General features: G+C 52.2%; 2 protein-coding genes across 3 annotated transcripts in view; one reads left to right on the forward strand and one right to left on the reverse strand.

Moving 5' to 3' along the window:
• The window catches only part of CCDC78 (coiled-coil domain containing 78), a 139,509-nt gene extending 121,403 nt beyond the window's left edge, over positions 1–18,106 (forward strand). The window contains exons 1-15 of one of the 2 annotated variants that reach the window (XM_077274185.1): positions 859–1,301; positions 1,868–1,999; positions 3,015–3,101; positions 3,281–3,460; positions 3,593–3,751; positions 4,193–4,243; positions 4,327–4,415; positions 4,501–4,579; positions 4,687–4,812; positions 7,261–7,463; positions 7,705–7,879; positions 7,967–8,001; positions 8,258–8,333; positions 8,470–8,570; positions 17,870–18,106. In XM_077274185.1, coding sequence (XP_077130300.1) covers positions 1,236–1,301; positions 1,868–1,999; positions 3,015–3,101; positions 3,281–3,460; positions 3,593–3,751; positions 4,193–4,243; positions 4,327–4,415; positions 4,501–4,579; positions 4,687–4,812; positions 7,261–7,463; positions 7,705–7,879; positions 7,967–8,001; positions 8,258–8,333; positions 8,470–8,570; positions 17,870–17,993 — 1,683 coding nt within the window. In that variant the 5' untranslated portion in view covers positions 859–1,235 and the 3' untranslated portion in view covers positions 17,994–18,106. Of the gene's footprint in view, positions 1–858; positions 1,302–1,867; positions 2,000–3,014; positions 3,102–3,280; positions 3,461–3,592; positions 3,752–4,192; positions 4,244–4,326; positions 4,416–4,500; positions 4,580–4,686; positions 4,813–7,260; positions 7,464–7,704; positions 7,880–7,966; positions 8,002–8,257; positions 8,334–8,469; positions 8,571–17,869 lie in introns of those variants that run through there. The other variant, XM_077274186.1, reaches the window with a different exon arrangement.
• A 1,079-nt stretch (positions 18,107–19,185) lies between these two features.
• ANTKMT (adenine nucleotide translocase lysine methyltransferase) lies at positions 19,186–22,475 on the reverse strand. Its single transcript, XM_077274188.1, has 5 exons — positions 22,141–22,475; positions 20,348–20,452; positions 20,133–20,273; positions 19,920–19,970; positions 19,186–19,851 (listed from the first exon to the last, which is right to left on the reverse strand). The coding sequence occupies exons 1-5, from the start codon at positions 22,300–22,302 to the stop codon at positions 19,663–19,665; spliced, it is 648 nt and encodes a 215-aa protein (XP_077130303.1). The 5' UTR covers positions 22,303–22,475; the 3' UTR covers positions 19,186–19,662.
• Positions 22,476–22,860: the final 385 nt, after the last annotated feature.

The following is a 22,860-nucleotide window of genomic DNA, read 5'->3' on the forward strand; positions in this document are numbered from 1 at the left end:
AAATAAAACCTGTCTATCCTAGACCTGCACTGACTACCTCTAAAAAAGGTGAACCCCGCATGGCCTGTGTTGTGCCGGATGTGGACATCCACCAGGCGTGCCTTACTATCCTGTTTAGCGCAACGCAATTGTAAGCCAGCCGGTCTCCGGAACCTCCTCTATCACAGGGTCTCGTGACGTTGTTGAAATCCCCTCCAAAGACCACCTGCCGACTCGGAAATAAGAAAGTTTGATCTTCATGAAGAGACATTTGCGGTCCCACTTGGACTGGGGACCATAGATGTTAATGAGCCGAAGCTCCTGTCCCCCCATGGAGACATCTAGGATCAAGCATCTCCCCATTTCTAATTCGATCAATCGTCTGCATTCAACCGCTGCGGTTTTAAAAAGGACCGCCACCCCGCTATACGGCTCGGCCGCAAGAGACCAGTAGGAGGGCCCGTGCCTCCACTCCCGCCTTGCTTTATGCATGGTTGATGGGTCTAGTAATAAATTGTAGTCTCTTGTCCTACAGTCTCCTCCCCCAGTAATGGCTGATAACAGGGAGTAATAGATTGCAGTCTCCAGGCCTACAGTTGCCTCCCTCAGTAACGGCTGATAATTGGGTCTCTACAAACCCTAGCAAATCCCATTACGTGTCAGGTTTCCTGTTACATACATAGATTTATGTCAGTGCTGTCACTTTAAATAATTTGCAAGTTGCTAAGCAACAAAGCCCCACCCAAGGACTCCTGTTTCTAGAAGCATGTGATTGTGTTTCCTAGGTAACCAGGCAGAACTGTGTGTGGAACGCAATCCACTTCCTGTTTCTGGATATTACAGGAAGTCATCGTTGCTTAGTTACCATAAAGCTACGGCGGCACATTACGACTTTTCTCGTATATTGTATATCGTCCTCCATATATGTCAGACTCTTTCTCTTGAGTTTACATTGAGTGCTATTTTTGTCACCAACCCAACAGAAACCTGTCAGGGCATGCTGGGAGTTGTAGTTCTGCACCAGGTCACTGTCTGTCTTTTTTCTTCCCTGCAGTATAATTACACTTAGTTCAGGTGACGTCGCCGTGCCTTTATTTAGTCGGTGCCCTCCGGTGCTGTAATCCTTGTGATTCTCCTCCCCATCACTGGGGAGTCGCCGACTATCTGCTGGCCAGGTCTCCATAGTAACCCCTCTCCCTGCTGTAAACATATCCAGCCTCGGGTGCATTGCTCCGTCTCTGTGCTGTGTGACAATCATGGACTCCTCTGTAGACAGCGACACGTCTCTGAAGGAACAGGTCCGACAGCTGAGCAACGAGAATGTGAGTCCATCATAAATAATCTCCAGCTAAACATGGCGGACGAGAGGGGATATGACCCTGGGGATCGATTAGTCAGGTCGGTCCTGTATGGTCAGGATCAGGGGTATTCGTGCAGAGGTAATGCCCATCTCTGCCACAGATACTTGGCACATGGTGCGCAGGGGGCCTTTTACAGTGGGCTTCCATATGTTACGCCTCCAGAGGGCACACATTCAGGGTTCCCTATAAACATGTAGAAAAGCCTGTGAAGTGTCAGCATGGACTGCGAAACGCGTGTGCTGTGTCCACATTGTGCAGGATCGACTAGTTATGTCTGATCTCTATGATCAAGAAACATATAGGTCTTCTGTGGAGCCTAATGGGGGCCACACCAAGACCCTTCATCAGGTCTGGTTGGGACGGTACTTACCCCCGGATCACTCCATCCATGGGTGTCCAGACAGTAAGTGTGTCCTGATAAGGGGATCTCTCACCCAACCTGACATGGACAAACAAGGACCACCATAGTTGGGACACTCTTCTACGTTGGATGCTGTTGACCTGGGTCTGATTCTTCTCCCTCTCAGATTCAGCTGCAAGATCGCAATGAAAGATTGTACGCCAAGCTGACCGAACTGCAGAACAAGATGGGGAAACTTGCGGGGTCCAAGACGGATCTGTCATCAAGACTGGTGCTCAGTGAGGAGGAGAAGCTGAAGGTATCATAGATCTTTAACATGTTCATTGGGTTGTGGAATGACATGGTTCAAGTAGTATGTTCTAGGTCTAGATGGTTAAGGTTGTATGTTCTAGAACTATATGGTTAAAGTATATTCTAGAACTAGATGGTTGAGGTTGCATGTTATAGAACTAGATGGTTAAAGTTGTATATTCTAGAACTAGATTGTTAAGGTTGTATGTTCTATATCTAGATGGTTAAGATTGTATTTTGTGGAATGATATGATTCAAGTAGTATGTTCTAGGTCTAGATGGTTAAGGTTGTATGTTCTAGATTATCAAGGTTGTATGTTCAAAAACTAGACAGTTTATATTGTATGCCTTAGATCTAGAGATTGTATGTTCTAGATTATCAAGGTTGAATGTTCTAGAACTAGACGATTTATATTATATGCCTTAGAACTAGAAGTTGTATGTTCTGGATGGTAAAGGTTGAATGTTCGAGATCTAAATGGTAAAGTTGTATGTTCAAGATCTAGATGGTTAAGGTTGTGTATTCTATATATAGATGGTTATGGTTGTATGTTCTAGATCTAGATGGCTAAGATTGTACATTGTAGATCCACATGGTTAAGGTTGTATATTTTATATACAGATGGCTAAGGTTCTGTGTTCTAGATGATTAAGGTTCCAGATCTAGATGGCTAAGGTTGCATGTTGAAGATGGATTAGGTTGCATGTTCTAGATTTAGATGATTATGGTTGCATGTTTTGGAAGTCAATGGTTGAAGTTGTATGCTCTAGAACTCTGCTGTTCGTTTTAGACTCCTGTTATGTAGAACTCGCTGGCTCTGTTCTCCAACCCTGCAGTAAATGTCATAGATTTGGGCCCACTCTCTGTGTACCATCCTTCATTGGGGGTTAGAAAGTTGAGATATGAAGAGTTAATTGATGTGACCTAGAGGAAACCCTTTGATCACTGATAAATCAGAATTTTAGTTTTTATTTTACCCCTAATTTCCGATGTGGTGACCCCTATATTTCATCCTTCACAGATTTCTAAGGAGTTAATCGAACTTCAGATTGAAACCAACAAGATCAGGGAGCACTATGAAGCCGAGACATTTGAACTCAAGAATACGGTACGTTGTACCGAAGGGTTTAATGGCTGCTGTAATGGGAATCATCTCTCCATGAACAGACTTCCTGATTAGCTTTTGCGCCTACTCAGTAGCCAATCTGAACAAGCCGGGCTGTAGTGAAAAGCATAGGGGATGGGCAGCAGTATCAGAAGACTCTGTATGCTCCTTCTGACTTGTAGATCTTGACTTTGGAGAACCGGCTGATGACTGTGGAGCTTCATAAGGAGAAGCTGACTGGGGAGCACGAGGCTTTGAAGGATCGTCTCCGGTCGGTGGAGATCAACCGCAAGGAGCTGGCTGACGAGTACATTGTTTTGAAGAGCAATTACTTGGCATTGAGCAAAGAACATGAGCACGAGGTGAGGACTTTGCCTTTAAAAAGTTTAGTCATTTTCGCCCTGCCCTGCTGGCCACATCTATGTATAAGGGCGCATAGCATCCTTGAGATTTTTCAGCTAATGTCTTCGGCCCTCTCTATTTTTTCCTTACAGGTGAGTAAGAATGATGAGCTGAGCATGGAGCTACTCAACCTGGTCAACCGAGAGAAAGACGACACCTACGCACAGTCTCGAGCTCTGGTCAACGAGGCCACGGCAGAATTGGACAGGGTGCGAGCCATGGTCAACCGTCTGTCAGCTCGTAAGATCAAGGTACTCGGTCAGATCCACATTACTGCCTGTAATGTAAGAGATGTGTCTGGCTTAAAGGGGCTTTTCATGTATCAGGTGTACGGTTTTTATGGAGACTTCCACTGGTTAATCAGGACAACCACTGTCCGTGACAACACTGCACCTGACAGGAATGAGGAGGAGACAAGTTGTCGTCAGATACTCTGCTCAGGCTTCGGCCCTACAAACTTTAACACAATATACTGTATCTCAGTCTAGAAATAAAAGTTTTTTTTTTAGAAATTACATCTACGAGGTCTCCTCAAAATACCAAAAATTCCTCGCGAAGCACTCACCATATATAACCCTATACGTTATGTCTCTAGAACATACTTGACGATATGTTCAGGTGGAAATTCCTATCAAGAGAGGGTTGGTAGAAGGAAAAGATTAAGTATTTACAAAAATGTTGGGTTTTTCCAGCCTGAAGAGCTGGTGGCTTCAGAGCACGAGCGAAAAAAACTGGAAAGAAACGTAAGTTGTGATTTCCCGCTTGTTCATGACATTGATAAGCTGGCAGATACATGAGCAATCTTTGGACCTTTGCATCTTTGCAGCTTTTCGGAAATCAGGATGAAATCAAGGAAGAGATTGAGAGCATGAAGAAGATCCATGACACCCAGCAGCAGAAGTTAGAGGAGCGAGTGTAAGTAGCACCCGGGGCCCTCCAAGATCTACAAAAACTCTATAAGAAAACACTCGTCAGTCTCATATGTTACGTGTAATCGCAGGATCGCCATGGGTAAGGAGCTACAAGAGGCGAAAAGAGCCATCCGCAACACTCAGCACAAGATGGCTGAGAAGTCCGCGGTGAGTAGCGGGGCTGAGGCACCATTATTATAACCTGTTGTGTCTATGGTTCTTTACTCTCATCCATGGTGGAGACATCTTAGGATACTTGTCTGTCTCTTCTTCAGGTTCTCTTGACATCGCAGAGTCAGCTGAAGGAGGTTGAGGCTGAAAACTCACGTCTTCAGATGCAGCTGAAGGAGCTCAATGAGGAGTATCGCTCCAGACTCAACCGCTACATCCAGGACTTGGCGGTGAGAGTCCTAAAATATTGTTACTCCTAAATGTAGGAGAGTGACGAGAGTGAGAGGATGGCGGGATGACAGAGGAGATGTAGGAGGATGGTGGGATGTAGAATGAGGGTGGGATGTAGGAGAACTGTAAAATGTAGGATGACAAAGGGATGTAGAATGGTGGTGGGATGTAGGACGATGCTGGCATATAGGACGATGCTGGGATGCAGGATGATGATGTGATGTAGAATAATGGTGGGATGTAGGATGACTAAGATATAGGATGACAGTGGGATGTACGATGGTGGTGGGATGTAGAATAAAGGTGGGATATAAGAAGATGGTGGGATGTAGGAAGATGGTTGGATGTAGGTGAGATGTATAATGATAGTGAGATATAGGATAATGGTGAGATGCAGGATGAAGGTGGGATGCCGGATCTTGGTGAGATATAGGATGGTGGGATGTAGGAAGATGGTGGGATGTAGGATGACTAAGATATAGGATGACAGCGGGCTGTACGATGGTGGTGGGATGTAGAATAAAGGTGGGATATAGGAAGATGGCGGGATGTAGGATGATGCTGGGATGTAGGAAGATGGTAGGATATAGGATGATCGTGGGATGTAGGATGATGGTTGGATGTAGGTGGAATGTAGGATGATAGTGAGATATAGGATAATGATGAGTGAGATGCAAGATGATGGTGGGATGCAGGATGTTGGTGAGATATAGGACGATGCTGGGATGTAGGAAGATGGTGGGATGTAGGATGATGGTTGGATGTAGGATGACGGGGTATGTAGGAACATGGTGGGATGTAGGATGACAGTGGAATGTAAGACGATAGCGAGATGTAGGACAATGGTTGGATGTAGGATGATGGTGGGTTGTAGGATGACAGGAAGTAGGCTGACAGGAAGGAGGATGAATGTGGAATGTAGGATGAGGGTGGGATGTAGGATAATGATGTAGGATAATGATGTAGGATGGTGGAGTGTAGGATGATGGGGGAAGTAGGATGACGGTGTGATGTGGCATGACGGCGGGATGTAGGACGATGCTGGGATGTAGGAAGATGGTAGGATATAGGATGATCGTGGGATGTAGGATGATGGCTGGATGTAGGTAGGATGTAGGATGATAGTGAGATATAGGATAATAATGAGTGAGATGCAAGATGATGGTGGGATGCAGGATGTTGGTGAGATATAGGATGATGGGATGTAGGAAGATGGTGGGATGTAGGATGACTAAGATATAGGATGACAGTGGGCTGTATGATGGTGTTGGGATGTAGAATAAAGGTGGGATGTAGGAAGATGATTGGATGTAGGTGAGATGTAGGATGATAGTGAGAGATAGGATAATGGCGAGATGCAGGATGACGGTGGGATGCAGGATCTTGGTGAGATATAGGATGGTGGGATGTAGGAAGATGGGGGGATGTAGGATGACTAAGATATAGGATGACAGTGGGCTGTACGATGGTGGTGGGATGTAGAATAAAGGTGGGATATAGGAAGATGGCGGGATGTAGGACGATGCTGGGATGTAGGAAGATGGTAGGATATAGGATGATCGTGGGATGTAGGATGATGGCTGGATGTAGGTGAGATGTAGGATGATAGTGTGAGATAGGATAATGGTGAGATGCAGGATGACGGTGGGATGCAGGATGTTGGTGAGATATAGGATGGTGGGATGTAGGAAGATGGTGGGATGTAGGATGACTAAGATATAGGATGACAGTGGGCTGTACGGTGGTGGTGGGATGTAGAATAAAGGTGGGATATAGGAAGATGGCGGGATGTAGGATGATGGTTGGATGTAGGTGGGATGTAGGATGATAGTGAGATATAGGATAATGATGAGTGAGATGCAAGATGATGGTGAGATATAGGATGATGGGATGTATGAAGATAGTGGGATGTAGGATGATGCTGGGATGTAGGAAGATGGTAGGATGTAGGATGATGGTTGGATGTAGGATGAAGGGGTATGTAGGAACATGGTGGGATGTAGGATGACAGTGAGATGTAGGACGATAGCGAGATGTAGGACAATGGTTGGATGTAGGATGATGGTGGGTTGTAGGATGACAGGAAGTAGGCTGACAGGAAGGATGGTGAATGTGGGATGTAGGATGAGGGTGGGATGTAGGATAGTGATGTAGGATGATGGTGGAGTGTAGGATGATGGGGGGGAAGTCGGATGATGGTGTGATGTGGCATGACGGTGGGATGTAGGATGACGGTGGGATGTAGGATGATGGTGTAGGATGATGGTGGGAAGTAGGATGATGGCATGATGTGGCATGACGGTGGGATGTAGGATGATGGTGGGCTGTAGGATGATGATGGGTTCTAAGATGATAGTTGAGATGCAGGATCATGGTGGGATATGGAAGATCATGGGATGGTGGATGATGATTGGATGTAGGATGATTAACCCTTTTCTCCCTTGTAGGATTACGTGGATGGGAATCTGAGAAATGGTACAGGTGGTAAGATGGAGGCCACTCGTATGAAACAGTACGTGGACAGCATGCTCAGCGACATGAAAGCTTCGCACAGGTCTCGCGAGGAACAGCTGGCGACAGCGACGCGGCAGTACAAGAAGAGGATGCAGAACCTCATCAAGAAACATGAAAGCCTGATGATTGCGTATCGGTAATGTCAGGCCCAGACGTGACAATGCTGTGGCCCTGGGCAGGATCCTAGTGGGGCCCCACTACGGCACTGAGCCTGACACCAGTGTCCATGTCCCAGTCAGTTCCTGCCGAGCCCATCACCAGGATGTCTCCCCTTTCCTAACTCCGTGGTTGCCTGGGTATCCATGGCATACTGGGAGTTGTTGTCCCACCCCAGAGCTCACATACACAGTGTGATGATGGTTTCCATCCACTTCCAGCATGCAGAGGGAGCAGATCATGGCTCTGGGAAGCCATGACGTGGACCCCGGCCCCCCAGAACATCACTTCTCCATCACTGACGCCGACCTACAGTCCCAGTCATCCCTGGAGGTGAACCGACTACGGGAGGACAAGGCCCGGCTGGAGTCACAGGTCCAGGACCTGAAGGAGAAGGTTGGTGGATTATGTAAATGTTGGATTGTGGGTGGAGTTATCTGTTCATTATGCTAATTACTAATTGTTCTCCCTCTTACATTGCAGAGAAGAATAAATGACAATACGATGTCCAATCAACAGTGAGTAAGGGGGAAGGGCAAGAGTGAAAATCATAGGGAGTGTGACTTAAAGGGCTTGTCCATGCCTGTTTTCTTAGGTTCCTTTTTTCCCTCCATATAAAAAAATAATGAATTATCCCTTTAGGATACAGTATTTGTGTGGCACTATTTGTGAGCAGAAAGTAGCCATGTTTTCTGTAAGAGATGCAATTGATAACATTTGGGCCCGTTATTTGTCCTGGCGAGGTCAGTGACCGTGTGTCCCTTTAATATGCAGACAGCGCAGCCACCTGAGCGAGGAGAACTGGGCCGAGATCAGGAAGCAGCTGAGGGAGTTCACCCACAACACCCAGGTATAGAGGGGCCACTACTGCCACCTAGTGCTGTGATGGCATCTTACACTCACAGTATATCTGCTTATTACATTACTGAATATCGCACTGCTTGTCACCGTTCACACAAGGCATTGTTATTGTATGGGTCAATTAGGAAGATCTGGAGAAGGAGAGAAGTCAGCTGCTGGCGAGAGCGGTGGTAGCAGAGGAGCAGGTGGCAGAGCTGCAGGAATATGTGGATAAGCACCTGGGAAGGTGAGGACATCACTGTATTCATCCTCCTGTATTATACTCCAGAGCTGCACTCACTATTCTGCTGGTGCAGTCACTGTGTACATACATTACATTACTGATCCTGAGTTACATCCTGTATTATACTCCAGAGCTGCACTCACTATTCTGCTGGTGCAGTCACTGTGTACATACATTACATTACTGATCCTGAGTTACATCCTGTATTATACTCCAGAGCTGCACTCACTATTCTGCTGGTGCAGTCACTGTGTACATACATTACATTACTGATCCTGAGTTACATCCTGTATTATACCCCAGAGCTGCACTCACTATTCTGCTGGTGCAGTCACTGTGTACATACATTACATTACTGATCCTGAGTTACATCCTGTATCTCTTATTATAAAAGTACAAAACAAAACTTACAGGCAAAGCTTACAGACAAACTCAATAACAATAGAAATTATTCACAATCCCCAAAAGTCCAATGTCCAGCAGATTTATACAAACAAAATGTTCCTCCATTTCATTAATGCCCCCCAGCAAAGGAAGAGACCTCAACCTATATCCCTTTTTTCCCCTTCCTTTGTTCCTTTTTCCCCTCATACACACATACCCATGCATTCATCCCTAGAAAAATAAACAAAAAGTCGGCCATCTGCCCTAAAGAAAGTAAATAGGCCACCTGGCCGAAACTTAATCATATATTTTTATATATATTTTTTATTTTATATATATATATATTTTTTTTTTCCTCCTAAACTAAACCACCACCATTCCCCCAAAGGTCCCATGAGAGTTTGTGGCCTTTCCTACACAGCAATGGTCCATAAAAGTTTATGGCCCTTTTTTTTTCCTTTTTTTATCTTCTTGGCATCCCGCCGGACGTCCATTCTCCAAAACCCATCCCCCCACCCCCCCAAGAAACCCCCCACCCCACCTAAACTAAATCCCCCCTACACGCATCATAGTACACATGTAACATATATACAACCTTATAATAACATATCAATACAACATAATAACCAATACACACCATAACCATGACCAAAGAACAGGCCCAAGTTCAATGCTTGCAAGCCCTATACCCGGGTTACCAATTACAAAACAAAAATCTATAAGTGAGGGTTACAGCCCACCACCAGGAACTGGAGACCATAGAGGCTCTCACCCTAATCTACCGCACATCACCCTGACCCTCCCTAACAACACAAAAGAGAAAATCCTGTCCCTATAGCCCTACCAATCTCTCCCTACCTGCCCCTACCTGTCCCTCACTGACCCTCACTACCAACCTAATACTAACTACCTGTCCCTAAAGACTGTCCCTCCCTGTCCCTACACATCTATCTGACCCTACAAAATAAAGATGAAAAGATAAAAAAGACTAACTCAACCCTATCACAGGCACACAGAACCTAACTCTCCCTAGGGCACATTAAAGGAGAAACCCCTCCAAAGAAGAGAGGCCCTCCCTGCACCCAGCCTCTCAAACTCCAGCAAGCGCACTTTTGCCAGGTCACCCAGGATGTTCCTAATCACCTCTTGCCTGGGGAGGACTTTCCGCTGAGTAGACACTAGACACCGTGCATTCCACGTGTGGAACCTAGTTACTAAACTAACTAAGAAAACAGTGCCCCGATCTCGGCCACCAAGGGACCTGAATGCCCCATAGGCCCACTCCGCATAGGAAAGGCCTGCCAGCCTGGGCCAGCCAATGGAAGCACCCACCCTGCTGTTGACCTCTGTATTAAAGGGACACCGAAGCAGGAAATGCTCCATGCTTTCAAGCATACCGCCACACTCCTCGCGGGGACAATCCCGGTCATCAGAGCGTCTGCACTTCAGGTTGTCCCTCACATACAGCTTCCCATGGAAGCAGCGCCAAGCCAAGTCCCAAAACTTCAAGGGGATCCGCTTAGAGTTCAATAACCCGAGCCCCACCTCCAGATCCCAGCTTGGGCAATCCCTGAGCGCCAGGGGCTTCTGAAAGTGGGTCAACAGGACCCTATTGTCAAGTAACCTTCTCGACATGGTCCTGATCTCCCACACTCCCAGACCCCACCGACGGATCACCTTCAGAACCGGGGTAGCATAAGCCGGAAGATGCCCATGAGGTGTTCGAAGGTCCTTTACCTGCCCTCCTGTCTCCCATTCCTGGAAGAAAGGCCGAAACCACCCCCTACAGGAGAATACCCACAGAGGAGCCCTCTCTGACCAGAGGTTGGCGATGTTTGCCTTAAGAAAGGTGTTTACTAGAAACACCACTGGGTTGACCATACCCAACCCTCCTAGTCTCCTCGTGCGGTACGTGACCTCCCTCTTGATTAGGTTCAGCCTATTTCCCCATAACAATTGGAAAAACAGGCTGTAGACCCGTGTCCAAAGAGGCTCTGGCAAGATGCAGACGCTGCCCAAATATATTAGCAAAGGAAGCAAATAGCCCTTGGCAAGACTAACCCTTTCCCTTAGGGTCAAAGACCAACCCTTCCACTGATCCACCTTCTGGGCGGCAATCTTAAGTCTGCCCTCCCAGTTTTGCTGGGGATAGTCCCCCGGGCCGAAACTGATGCCTAATATTTTTGCTGTGGCCTGAGGCCCTGGAAGGGTGTCCGGGAGATCAAAACTTGGATCTCCCCCTCCCAGCCAGAGACTCTCACACTTGTCCCGGTTGATCATGGAACCGGATGCCACCGAGTAGTGTTCAACCTCAGACATCACCCAATCTGCCTCCTCTCTCGAGGATACAAAAAGGGAAACATCATCAGCGTACGCCACTACCCTCAAGGCGGCCTCTGGCTCCGCCTGGTCCATCCTGACTCCCACCAACGGTCCACGCTTCACCCTCCTTAAAAGGGGGTCGATCGCAAACACGTATAACAGTGGGCTCAGAGGACAGCCCTGGCGGACACCAGACCTCACCTCAAAAGGGTGTCCGACCCAACCGTTCACGAGCGGAAAAGTCTCTGCCCCATTGTATAAAACTCTCAACCAATCAACAAACCTCCCAGGCAGACCATACCTCAGAAGGACGAACCAGAGGTACTCATGGTTAACCCGGTCAAAGGCCTTCGCCTGGTCTAAGGACAGCAAGTACCCCTTCCAGTGACCTGCCCTGCCCTGCTCCACTGCCTCCCGGACACCGAGCACAGCACTAAATGTACTGCGGCCTGGAACAGAGCAGTGCTGGGCCCCCGAAAGGAGCCGGGGCGCAAACTGCACCAACCGATTAAAAAGCACCTTTGCCAGAACCTTTCGGTCCGTATTGAGAAGCGCTATGGGACGCCAATTCTCAATACGGGACGAGTCTTTACCCTTTGACAGGATAATCAGGGCTGACTTCCTCATTGAACTGGGTAGAATGTCCGAGGAGAGGCACTCATTAAAAACCTCAGTCAAGAGGGGGACCAAAGAGTCCCTAAAAGTCTTGTAGAACTCAGATGTTAAGCCATCCGGACCGGGCGACTTTTTGGGCCGGAGCCCATCAATCGCCCGTCTCACTTCCTCTTCCCTGATTGCTTCTGTCAAAACATGAAGAGAGGGGTCATCCCCCGGCTCAGGGATGGTTTCAGTCAGGAAAGCCGACATCTCATCCCGATCAGGATCCCTCCTCCCCAAGAGGTGCAAGTAGAAGGATCTGACCACCTCCAGGATCCCTGATTTGGATCTGTTCAGGGACCCCGTACTGTCAATCAGTCCTCTCACCATCTTACAATTCACTGACAAGCTGCAGTTTCTGTAAGGGTCGGGCGAGCGGTACCTCCCGAAATCCCTCTCAAAAACCAAGGATGTGTGCCTATCATACTGGCACCCCTTGAGCAAGGTCTTCACCCTGGAGATTTCCTCTCGGTCCCCTCCAGTCGAGACGAGCTGCTCGAGTTTCCTCCCCAGCTCCCGATACAGGCGGTACCTGTTCAGGCCCCTGAGGCTCGAGAGCTGACGGAAGAACCTTGCGACCCTTCTTTTGAAGATCTCCCACCACTCAGACTTACTGCTACAAAGACCCAAGAGAGGTACCTGGCTCTGAAGAAATTCCTCAAAGGACTGTCTTACTTCCGCCTCTTCCAGAAGGGACGAATTCAGCTTCCATAGGCCTCTCCCCATCCGGGGGGTCTCTGTAACATTCAAAGTAAAGAAAATGAAACAGTGATCGGAGAACTCCACCTCAACAGCGGACACTGCAGAAGAGACGGCTTCCTCCTTTAAAAAAAACCTATCTATCCTAGACCTGCTGCTTCCCCTAAAAAAGGTGAAACCCCCGGGACCTGGGGTGTGCCGGATGTGGACATCCACCAGGCGAGCTTCGCTTACTATGCTATTCAAGGCTACGCTATCATAAGCCAGCCGGTCTCCGGGGCCTCCCCTATCACGGAGTCTGGTTACAGTATTAAAATCCCCACCGAAGACCACCTGCCGGCTCGTAAAAAGATAGGGCTTGATCCTCAGGAAGAGACATTTACGGTCCCACTTGGATTGTGGGCCATAGATATTGATGAGCCGAAGCTCCTGTCCCCTCATGAAGACCTCAAGGACCAAACATCTCCCCATTTCTACCTCGATCACCCGTCTGCATTCCACCTCCACGGTCTTAAAAAGGACCGCTACCCCGCTATACGGCTCGGCCGCAAGAGACCAGTATGAGGGCCCACTCCTCCATTCCCTCTTTGCTTTATAGATGGACCCCAGGTCCGTTAGTCTGGTCTCCTGCAAAAATAAAATATCAGCCTCAACCCGGATGAAAAAATCAAAGGCCGTAAATCTAGCCGTATCTGACTTTATGCTGGCGACATTAATCGACGCCAGAGTCAACGGGGTAGGTTCCGCCATCATGGGTGATTGAGTTAGATGGCCTGTTTTTTAACCGTACCCCCTGATTTCCTCTCCCCTTCTGAGGAGGAGCCCGACTCACCCCTCCTCTTTAAAGATACTGAGGTGTCCATATCCTCCTTTATAGCACTGGATTTCCCAGAAATAGATTCCTTGCCCCTGGACCCCGAGGTAGTCCCCCCAGAGGAGTGTGAATCCCCCGGAGGACAGACCTCACCACTCCCCGAAGGCACCCCAGATGTTGCGACCGGCCCCTCACCCCCGACCTCCGACACAGCAGAGTCATCGAGGGCTTGGAACCGATTGGAGAGGGGAATCAGAGGGGAGTCGGCGAGCCCTTCCGTAGGCACCCCAGTGGCCAGGGGGGGGGGGCTTAGATTTTTTAGCCTTGTTCTTCCTCTTCTTCCGACTCTTACCGGTACGATTGTCACCCGTTTTTTTAGGCTGCTCCACCACCTCTTCATCCAGACTTTCATACTGGGAAGAGTTATCAGAAGCAGCCAACTCCTCCCTCTCCATCCTCCGGATCTCCTCGCTCACCGCCTTCTCCCCCAGGGCCTCAGAGGCTTTGGCTGCTGCCTCCAGGGTGGGGGCAGTCATCACCCCAGTTGCCTGAGGCTTATCCTGCCCCCTGCCCTTATGGCTCCTCACCTGTTGCCACTGGTGGGCAGATGTACCAGCCTCGCCTTTCCTCACCGACCCCTCAGCTCCCCTCATGCCTCCACCCTCAGCCACAGCAGAAGTTGCACCACCGGGGACCCCCCCTTGGCTCCCCCCTGCCGGGCCAGAGATGGTGCTGGAAAAGGAACGGGGGCAGCGGCTATACGGGTGACCTAGGTCACCACACAGGTGACACCTAATGTCACCACAGGCCGCGGCAAGATGGCCTACCCCGCCACACAAGGCACATTTCTGTACCTTACAGCCTGCGCTGAAGTGGCGGGGATCACCGCACCTGTGCCAGACCTTCGGTTGCCCCTGGTAGAAGATCTGGATTCTGTCCCTCCCCAGAAATGCTGAGGAAGGGATGTGGGTGACCGTACCTCCTGAAACCTTCAACTTTACCATGAAGGTCCAGCCCCCTGACCAAATGCCAAACTCGTCCCTATTTTTTTTAGGGACCTCGGTGACTTCCCCATAACGGGAAAGCCACGTCATTATGTCGACCCCAGAGAGTGACTCGTTACTTGTCAGAACGGTCACCCTCTTTACACTATTTTGGCGAGACACCGCCTGCACGGCAAAGTCTCGCCAGCCGGGCTCCCCCTTTGCCAGTTCGAAATTCGACCAGAAAAGCTCCAAGCCCTCTGGCCGAACAAAACTGACATCGAAGAAGGAGGTGCCAAACGGATGAATCAGGGCAAAGATGTCCGTCGCCCTGAAGTCCATCTTCAGAAGGAGCTCCACAACCCTCGCCCTTGGCGGGCACGCTTCACTGCCCCTCCACCGAAGACGGACCACATTCCGCCTGGCCACCCCTTGCCCGGCTGTCGGGAGGGACCAAACCGTTTCCCCTTCCCTTTTATCTTGGAAGGCAGCCTGGCCGTGTCTATCCAGCCAAAAGGCCAAGTCCACCACTCTTCCCTCTACTTCGATCGTCCGTTCTCCCTTTTTGAGGGCCTCCAGGAAGCGGCGCCGCAAAACGCTATCCCTGAGGTCCAGAGGCGAGGAAACCCCCTGACTAGACCCAGGGGCTCCAGCCACCACCCCCGAATAACTCCGAGAACCTGTGGCTGGGGAGGCAGATGGACCGGCCCCCTCCCCCCTTCTCCCACTACCATCAGACACCGTACTCACACTTGCCACCTTAGACGCACTGCCACTCGCATCCTCAACCATAGACACTTCCATACCCGCACCCTCCTCATCCACTCCATCAGTCACCCCACTCTCTCACATGCACACTGGGGTCATTATTATTTTGCCTCACCTTTTGGGTATTTCCAGGTTCACTGTTACCGCCACCTACTGGTGGCATCCTCCCTGCTGGGGGGTTTGGCACACACAGCGCTGCGGTCCCTTTAAGGGTCGCGCTGCCATATGACTTAAGCAGCACAGCCTGACTTTCCACCACAGCAGGCACAGAGCCTCCTCCCTCACTGGCAGGTAGGAAGCCAGGTGCAGACTCACCTCCAGCTCCATCCTGCCTTGTCACCGGAGCCCCCACCCCAGGTAAGCCCCCAGACTCAGGGGACCCCACCAGGCAGGCGCCCTTGCTGCTATCTGCTGCAGTCCCTGCTCCATTGCTGGCTAAGACCATTTTTTTTTCTTTTCCTTGGGAAGCCACGCCCCCAGCCTCCAGCCGCACAGCAGAGCTATCCAAAGCTGCTCCTGCATGGGCAGCGGGTGCCGAGGAGGCCACGCCCCCTGAGACCGGCCGCAGCGGGACCCCCAGAGCCGACCCAGAGCTAGATCCACCCCCAGGAATCCCCCCGGCGGTACCAGTCCCATGGGGCACAGTACCCCCCACCACCACACCCTGGGCCACAAACAGCCTGGCCACAGCAACTCCAGCGGCTGGCCCCAGGCTAGGCCACTCTCCCTCAGCATCCACCAGCGGCGGTGCCCCCAATGCAGGAGGCCCCGACTTCACCGCAGACCCCGCCAGGGGAGGCCCCACCATTTTCTTTTTATGAGCCGGTTCTGCTGGAGCCGCAGGCCTCGCCCCCTTTACTTTACTAGGTGCCTGGGTGATCCAGTTTTAGCGGATCCGTAAGTGGGGGACCCGGACACCCCAGCGCTCACCGCCGGAGATGCGGTCCCGGCTGCCACTCTCTTGCCCACCGCTGGGCCACCTTCCACACCATGCTCCATATCAGACACATCACTACCCCCTCCGTTACCACAAACAGAGGCAGCGCCCTGCGTGTCATGGCCTGTAATCTCCCCGCTCCCTCGCTGCGGACCCACAACAGAGCCCGAGCCGGGGTGGGTAGCGGGTGCCGCACAACGGGATCGGGGGGCCCCAGAGAGGGGGACATACACATATTTCTCCACAGTAGATGTTTTCTTGTTATTCCTTTTCTTAACCTTCCTCTTCATCCCCCTCCTGGTTGCCTCGTCCTCACAGATCTCATCCCCGAACCTCAGCTGGTTAAAACGGACCGGGGACTCGATCTGCCGGATCTGCTGCATGACGAGGCAGCCCCCCTCGCTGCTACTACCACCATCCTCATCCTCCCCCTCGCTCCCGCTGTCCCCTGAAGGGCCAGAATCTGACGGGAGAGCCACCTGCTCGGGGGCTATCCCGCTATGCGACGCCTGGAGATCTCTTACCAGGCCACCAGGCGGTGGGTAGGGCGCGACCTCCTCCTCGCATTCCTCATCATCCTCCTCCACCACCAGGCCGGAGCTCCGTGACCCCTCCGGAGCCCCACCGGTCATGGCTCTGAACCGGTCGTCGTTCTCCAGCTTTTCACGGAAGGGCCCGCTGCCATCCAGGATCTCACACCTCCGGCTTTCCAGGTCTTGTATGGATTGTTTTATCTTCTTGACCGCGGCGGATAGCTCGGCCTTCTTATTGCCGGAGGCCCTGTCAGACCTCTCCTTAGCTACCCTCAACTCCCCCCAGAGGGATTTTAGCTTCCTTGAGGCGTCCTCATACTCGCAGAGGTGCGCATGGATGCGTGAACCATAGCCCACGGCGGATTCTCTAGCCGCCTTAGTACCCCAACCAAGGGGCACCGCTGCAGCACCCCTGCTCGTACTAGGCCTACCTCCGGGGGAAGGAGCCGCCGCGGCCTCAGGGGTCCTACGGGTCTTCATACTGGATCCCTTGCCTGATCCTTGGCCAGATCTTGTGGCCCTAGCCGTAGTTGGAGTCCTCCCACCCCCCGCCGGCTTGGACCGGGAGGCGGGAGCCGGGGGCCCAGCCCCGGAGGCCAGTCCCAAAATGAGCCTTCTTTCCTGGGAAGGGGGCAGACAAAAAGTCCTGGATGAAAAAGTTTACCTCCCTTCCCAGGAGCTCTCTCTATGCAGCACACAGAGCACACGGCAAGCAGGCTCCACCTCTTCCTGCTGTGCAGTCACTGTGTACATACATTACATTACTGATCCTGAGCTACATCCTGTATTATACTCCAGAGCTGCACTCACTATTCTGCTGGTGCAGTCACTGTGTACATACATTACATTACTGAACCTGAGTTACATCCTGTATTATACTCCAGAGCTGCACTCACTATTCTGCTGGTGCAGTCACTGTGTACATACATTACATTACTGATCCTGAGTAACATCCTGTATTATACCCCAGAGCTGCACTCACTATTCTGCTGGTGCAGTCACTGTGTACATACATTACATTACTGATCCTGAGTTACATCCTGTGTTATACCCCAGAGCTGCACTCACTATTCTGCTGGTGCAGTCACTGTATACATACATTACTGATCCTGAGTTACCTCCTGTATTATACCCCAGAGCTGCACTCACTATTCTGCTGGTGCAGTCACTGTACACACACTGTACTGTATGTTATCTCTCCCCAGGTATAAGCAGGAGATCATGCGCCTGCGGACACTTATGGGCGGTGAGGGGCACAGAGCCTTCAGTGCTGACGCTCCCCAGTCACTGCTGTTTCGTGCTACAAGGAGAAGCAGCCATGAGATGTGACGCCCTCTGCTGGCTGTGATCGGCACTGCACGGCAGACTCCTCAGATCTGGGCTCGGGCTTCTCCTCCTCAATCGTTATCTTATTAATAAAGTAATATTTATTTTTACACAACTCTTAGACACGGAAATCCTATTTATTGAGTTCAGTGTCGTTTTTTTGTCCTGATACATCAGGGCTATAAATTATAACTCCAGCTCAGGTGCATTGTCTGTGGGAGTCTAAGGTGGTCTGAAATCCCCCTCCTTTCTCATTAAAGCCCCCACCCTTGTTGCCTCCATGCTTTACACTACATCTCTGCTTGACTACACACGCACCAGGAAGTCAGTAGATGCAGACGCTCATCAAAGGCTTCGAATCCTGTCCGCCATGCTTTACACTGCAGCTCTGCTTGATTAGATTGGTCAGCTGATCTCCATGCTAGGAAAGAAGATCCTAAACCCTGAGAGAGAAAAGGCCATTACCAGGACTGACGGGAGGAGCCTTAATAAGGGGAGGGGCATCAGTAAGTGGGAGGGGCCTTAGTAAGGGGAGGGACACAATGAGGGGAGGGGGCCTCAGTAAGTGGGAGGGGCCTTAGTAAAGGGAGGGACATAAGGGGAGGGTCTGAGTAAGTGGGAGGAGCCTCAGTAAGGGGAAGTACACAATAAGGAGAGGGGCCTCTGTAAGTGGTAGGAGCCTTAGCAAAGGGAGGGCACAATAAGGGGCGGGGCTTCAGTAAGTGGGAGGGGCCTTAGTAAGGGGAGGGATATAAAGAGAGGGGTCTCAGTAAGGGGAGGTACACAATAAGGAGAGAGGGGCCTCAGTAAGTGGGAGGAGCCTTAGTAAACGGATGGCACAATAAGGGGAGGGGCCTCAGTAAGTGGGAGGAGCCTTAGAAAGGAGAGGGAGACTCAGTAAGTGGGAGGGGCCTTAGTAAGGGGAGGGACACAATAAGGGGAGGAGCCTCCGTAAGGGGATGGGCCTTAGTAAAGGAAGGGATATAATAAGGGGAGGGGTCTCAGTAAGTGGGAGGAGCCTCAGTAAGGGGAGGTACACAATAAGGAGAGGGGCCTCTGTAAGTGGGAGGAGCCTTGATAAGGGGAGGGGCCTCAGTAAGTGGGCGGGGCAAAATAAGGGGAGGAGCCTGAGGACCGATAATATATAAAGCTTCTTCCTAGTAACACAATTCAGGGCCTGAAAAAAATTCTAATTCTTAAAATTAAATAATTTTTATTAAAAATTTACCAACATTTTTTAAATTTTTTTACTTGGCATAAATAAATACAATAAAAGGCTGAAAATCAATATAAATAGCAATAAAACGTTAAAAGAGAGATGTCACGTCACAGTCATAAAACACATCACAGTGTGTGCTGCACTTCAGAGCTGCATTTATAACTCTGCAGGCTTCAGAGCAGAAACCTCCCAGCATCCCCTGCTTGTCCTGTGTCTGCTCATTGCTGAGTGCACGGCTGGGCCCTGTACAGGCTGCACTCGTGACCTGCATTACGGGCTTGCTGACTGCCATTACGGGCTTGCTGACTGCCATTACGGGCTTGCTGACTGCCATTACGGGCTTGCTGACTGCCATTACGGGCTTGCTGACTGCCATTACGGGCTTGCTGACTGTTTCCAGTGATGACGGCCAGCACACCTGTAGAGTAGGCGATGTGACTGTCCGGGCTCTGGTCACACCGCAGTGCCAGGCTCTGGGGTGGTGCCCGCCTGGCGTACAGTCCTGATATCGTAGGCCCAGGCTCTGTCTGTGCCCTCTCCGATGACGTCACTGGGCAGCCAGGTGGGCAGCGGGAACCGTCCGGTCACCACCCGGGCGTCGGCAGGCAGCTCCGCCAGCAGCTTGTCCTCCAGCAGCGCGAGCTGTGAGCAGTAAATACCGTTACGGCCGGCACAGTCCTGATCCGGATCAGCAAACAGCAGCCACTTACCACGCTGGGTGCCAGGAACACGGAGACGTTGTCACAGTCGTGCAGCTGCACCTGCGCACAGACGATATGGCGGTATTACATGGGGGCATGGCGGAAGTATTAGGGTTTCCATTCAGTGACAGCAGAGAGCAAGGCCGATGGACCGCCATGGCAGAGGGGCCGGGGAAGGGTTAATATAACACGACCATACTGGTTAGAGACCGCCACATGCACCTTCCACAGGTCCTCGCGTAAGTAAGTGACCCTCCGCTGATATCCGGACCTCCAGGCGTGGAAATAGGACAGGCGCACCAGCCACGGGTTCAGCTCGTACCCCACGGCCGGGTGGAATCCCCTCCTGGCAGCCTCCAGGACCTGCGGGAAGGAGACAGTCAGTGAGTATGGCGTCAGCGGGCGTAGCGGTACAGCGCGATGTGACTGCGCCTCACAATCCTGCCGTCCCCAGAGCCCAGGTCCGCCATCTTTCCTGCGCGCCCCTTCAGCAGCGTCATCACATTCTCCACTTGTCTGGCGCTGGCCGGCATGTAGGGCACCTGGGCACGAGAAGAGGAGATGCCATGAGACACAGCCAACCAATCACATCACAGGACGCGGGGGACGGCACCAATCACATCACAGGACGCGGGGGACGGCACCAATCACATCACAGGACGCGGGGGACGGCACCAATCACATCACAGGAGGCGGGGAACAGCACCGATCACATCACAGGACGCGGGGGGACGGCACCAATCACATCACAGGACGCGGGGGACGGCACCAATCACATCACAGGACGCGGGGGGACGGCACCAATCACATCACAGGACGCGGGGGACGGCACCAATCACATCACAGGAGACGGGGGACGGCACCGATCACATCACAGGACGCGGGGGACGGCACCAAGCACATCACAGGACAGGGGTGACGGCACCGATCACATCACAGGAGGCGGGGGACGGCACCAATCACATCACAGGAGGCAGGGGACGGCACCAATCACATCACAGGAGGCGGGGGACAGCACCGATCACATCACAGGACGCGGGGGACGGCACCGATCACATCACAGGAGGCGGGGAACGGCACCAATCACATCACAGGACGCGGGGGACGGCACCGATCACAGGAGGCGGGGGACAGCACCGATCACATCACAGGACGCGGGGACGGCACCAATCACATCACAGGACGCGGGGGACGGCACCGATCACATCACAGGACGCGGGGGACGGCACCAATCACATCACAGGAGACGGGGGACGGCACCGATCACATCACAGGACGCGGGGGACGGCACCAATCACATCACAGGACGCGGGGAACGGCACCGATCACATCACAGGACAGGGGGACGGCACCGATCACATCACAGGAGGCGGGGGACAGCACCGATCACATCACAGGAGGCGGGGGACGGCACCGATCACATCACAGGAGGCGGGGGACAGCACCGATCACATCACAGGAGGCGGGGGACGGCACCAATCACATCACAGGAGACGGGGGATGGCACCGATCACATTACAGGAGGCGGGGGACGGCACCGATCACATCACAGGAGGCGGGGGACAGCACCGATCACATCACAGGAGGCGGGGGACGGCACCGATCACATCACAGGACGCGGGGGACGGAACCATTCACATCACAGGAGACGGGGGACGGCGCCGATCCCATCACAGGAGACGGGGGACGGCACCAATCACATCACAGGACAGGGGTGACGGCACCGATCACATCACAGGAGACGGGGGACGGCACCAATCACATCACAGGACAGGGGTGACGGCACCGATCACATCACAGGAGGCGGGGGATGGCACCGATCACATCACAGGACGCGGGGGACGGCACAGATCACATCACAGGACGCGGGGGACGGCACCAATCACATCACAGGACGCGGGGGACGGCACCAATCACATCACAGGAGGCGGGGGACGGCACCAATCACATCACAGGACGCGGGGGATGGCACCAATCACATCACAGGAGGCGGGGGACGGCACCAATCACATCACAGGACGCGGGGGACGGCACCAATCACATCACAGGAGGCGGGGGACGGCACCAATCACATCACAGGACGCGGGGGACGGCACCGATCACATCACAGGATGCGGGGGACGGCACCGATCACATCACAGGATGCGGGGGACGGCACCGATCACATCACAGGACGCGGGGGACGGCACCGATCACATCACAGGATGCGGGGGACGGCACCGATAATCACCTGCAGCTTCAGCGGCACTTTCCGGAAGCCGGGCATCAGCACCAACGCCCAGACTGAGTACGCTGCCAGTCCTGTGCACCCGGCCACCTGCAGGAGCCCCCAGACCCCCAACCCCTTCCCCTCCATCTCCGACGCCACTTCCTGGGCGCCATCATCATCCATCCTGCACAGGAAACAACTGTTAATATATGGTGTTACATGGGACTGCAGGTGACATCTCCTACATTATCTGTACTCAGAGAGTTATCACTGTTATCTGTGGTGTTACACAGGACTGAGTGTGGAGGACAGGTGCGCACAATCAGTCACACCCTGCTGGGAGCAGCACCTGTATTGTGAGCTCCAGCACTTCCAGCAGGAGGCCCAGAGTCTGCCTCTCTTCTCCCCAGGGAGAGGCAGGCTTCCTGGGAGGCCGACATGGCTTCCCAGGCTTCTGTTCCCCGGTCTGTGCCGGCGGGGGACAGAGAGCAGCAGCAACAGCAACTGGCCCAAGAGGGACTGAGGAGGTCAGGACGGGTGAGAAGAACCATACCCACCTACTCCAACCCTGAGACGGCTCATCGTCCGCCCAGAGAGGGAGACAGGGGCACCCCAGGCCCCAGGAAGGAGAGCCCAGGAACATCCTGGGGGGAGAGGAGCTCCGGCGAGTCCACGAGTACCTTCTCCTCCCGAGTGGTCGCCATGCTACGTGAGTATGAGGACGCCGGCAAAGCACTGACC

The sequence above is a fragment of the Ranitomeya variabilis genome, chromosome 7 (genome assembly GCF_051348905.1).
Source record: "Ranitomeya variabilis isolate aRanVar5 chromosome 7, aRanVar5.hap1, whole genome shotgun sequence".
NCBI classification, from domain to species: Eukaryota; Metazoa; Chordata; class Amphibia; order Anura; family Dendrobatidae; genus Ranitomeya; species Ranitomeya variabilis.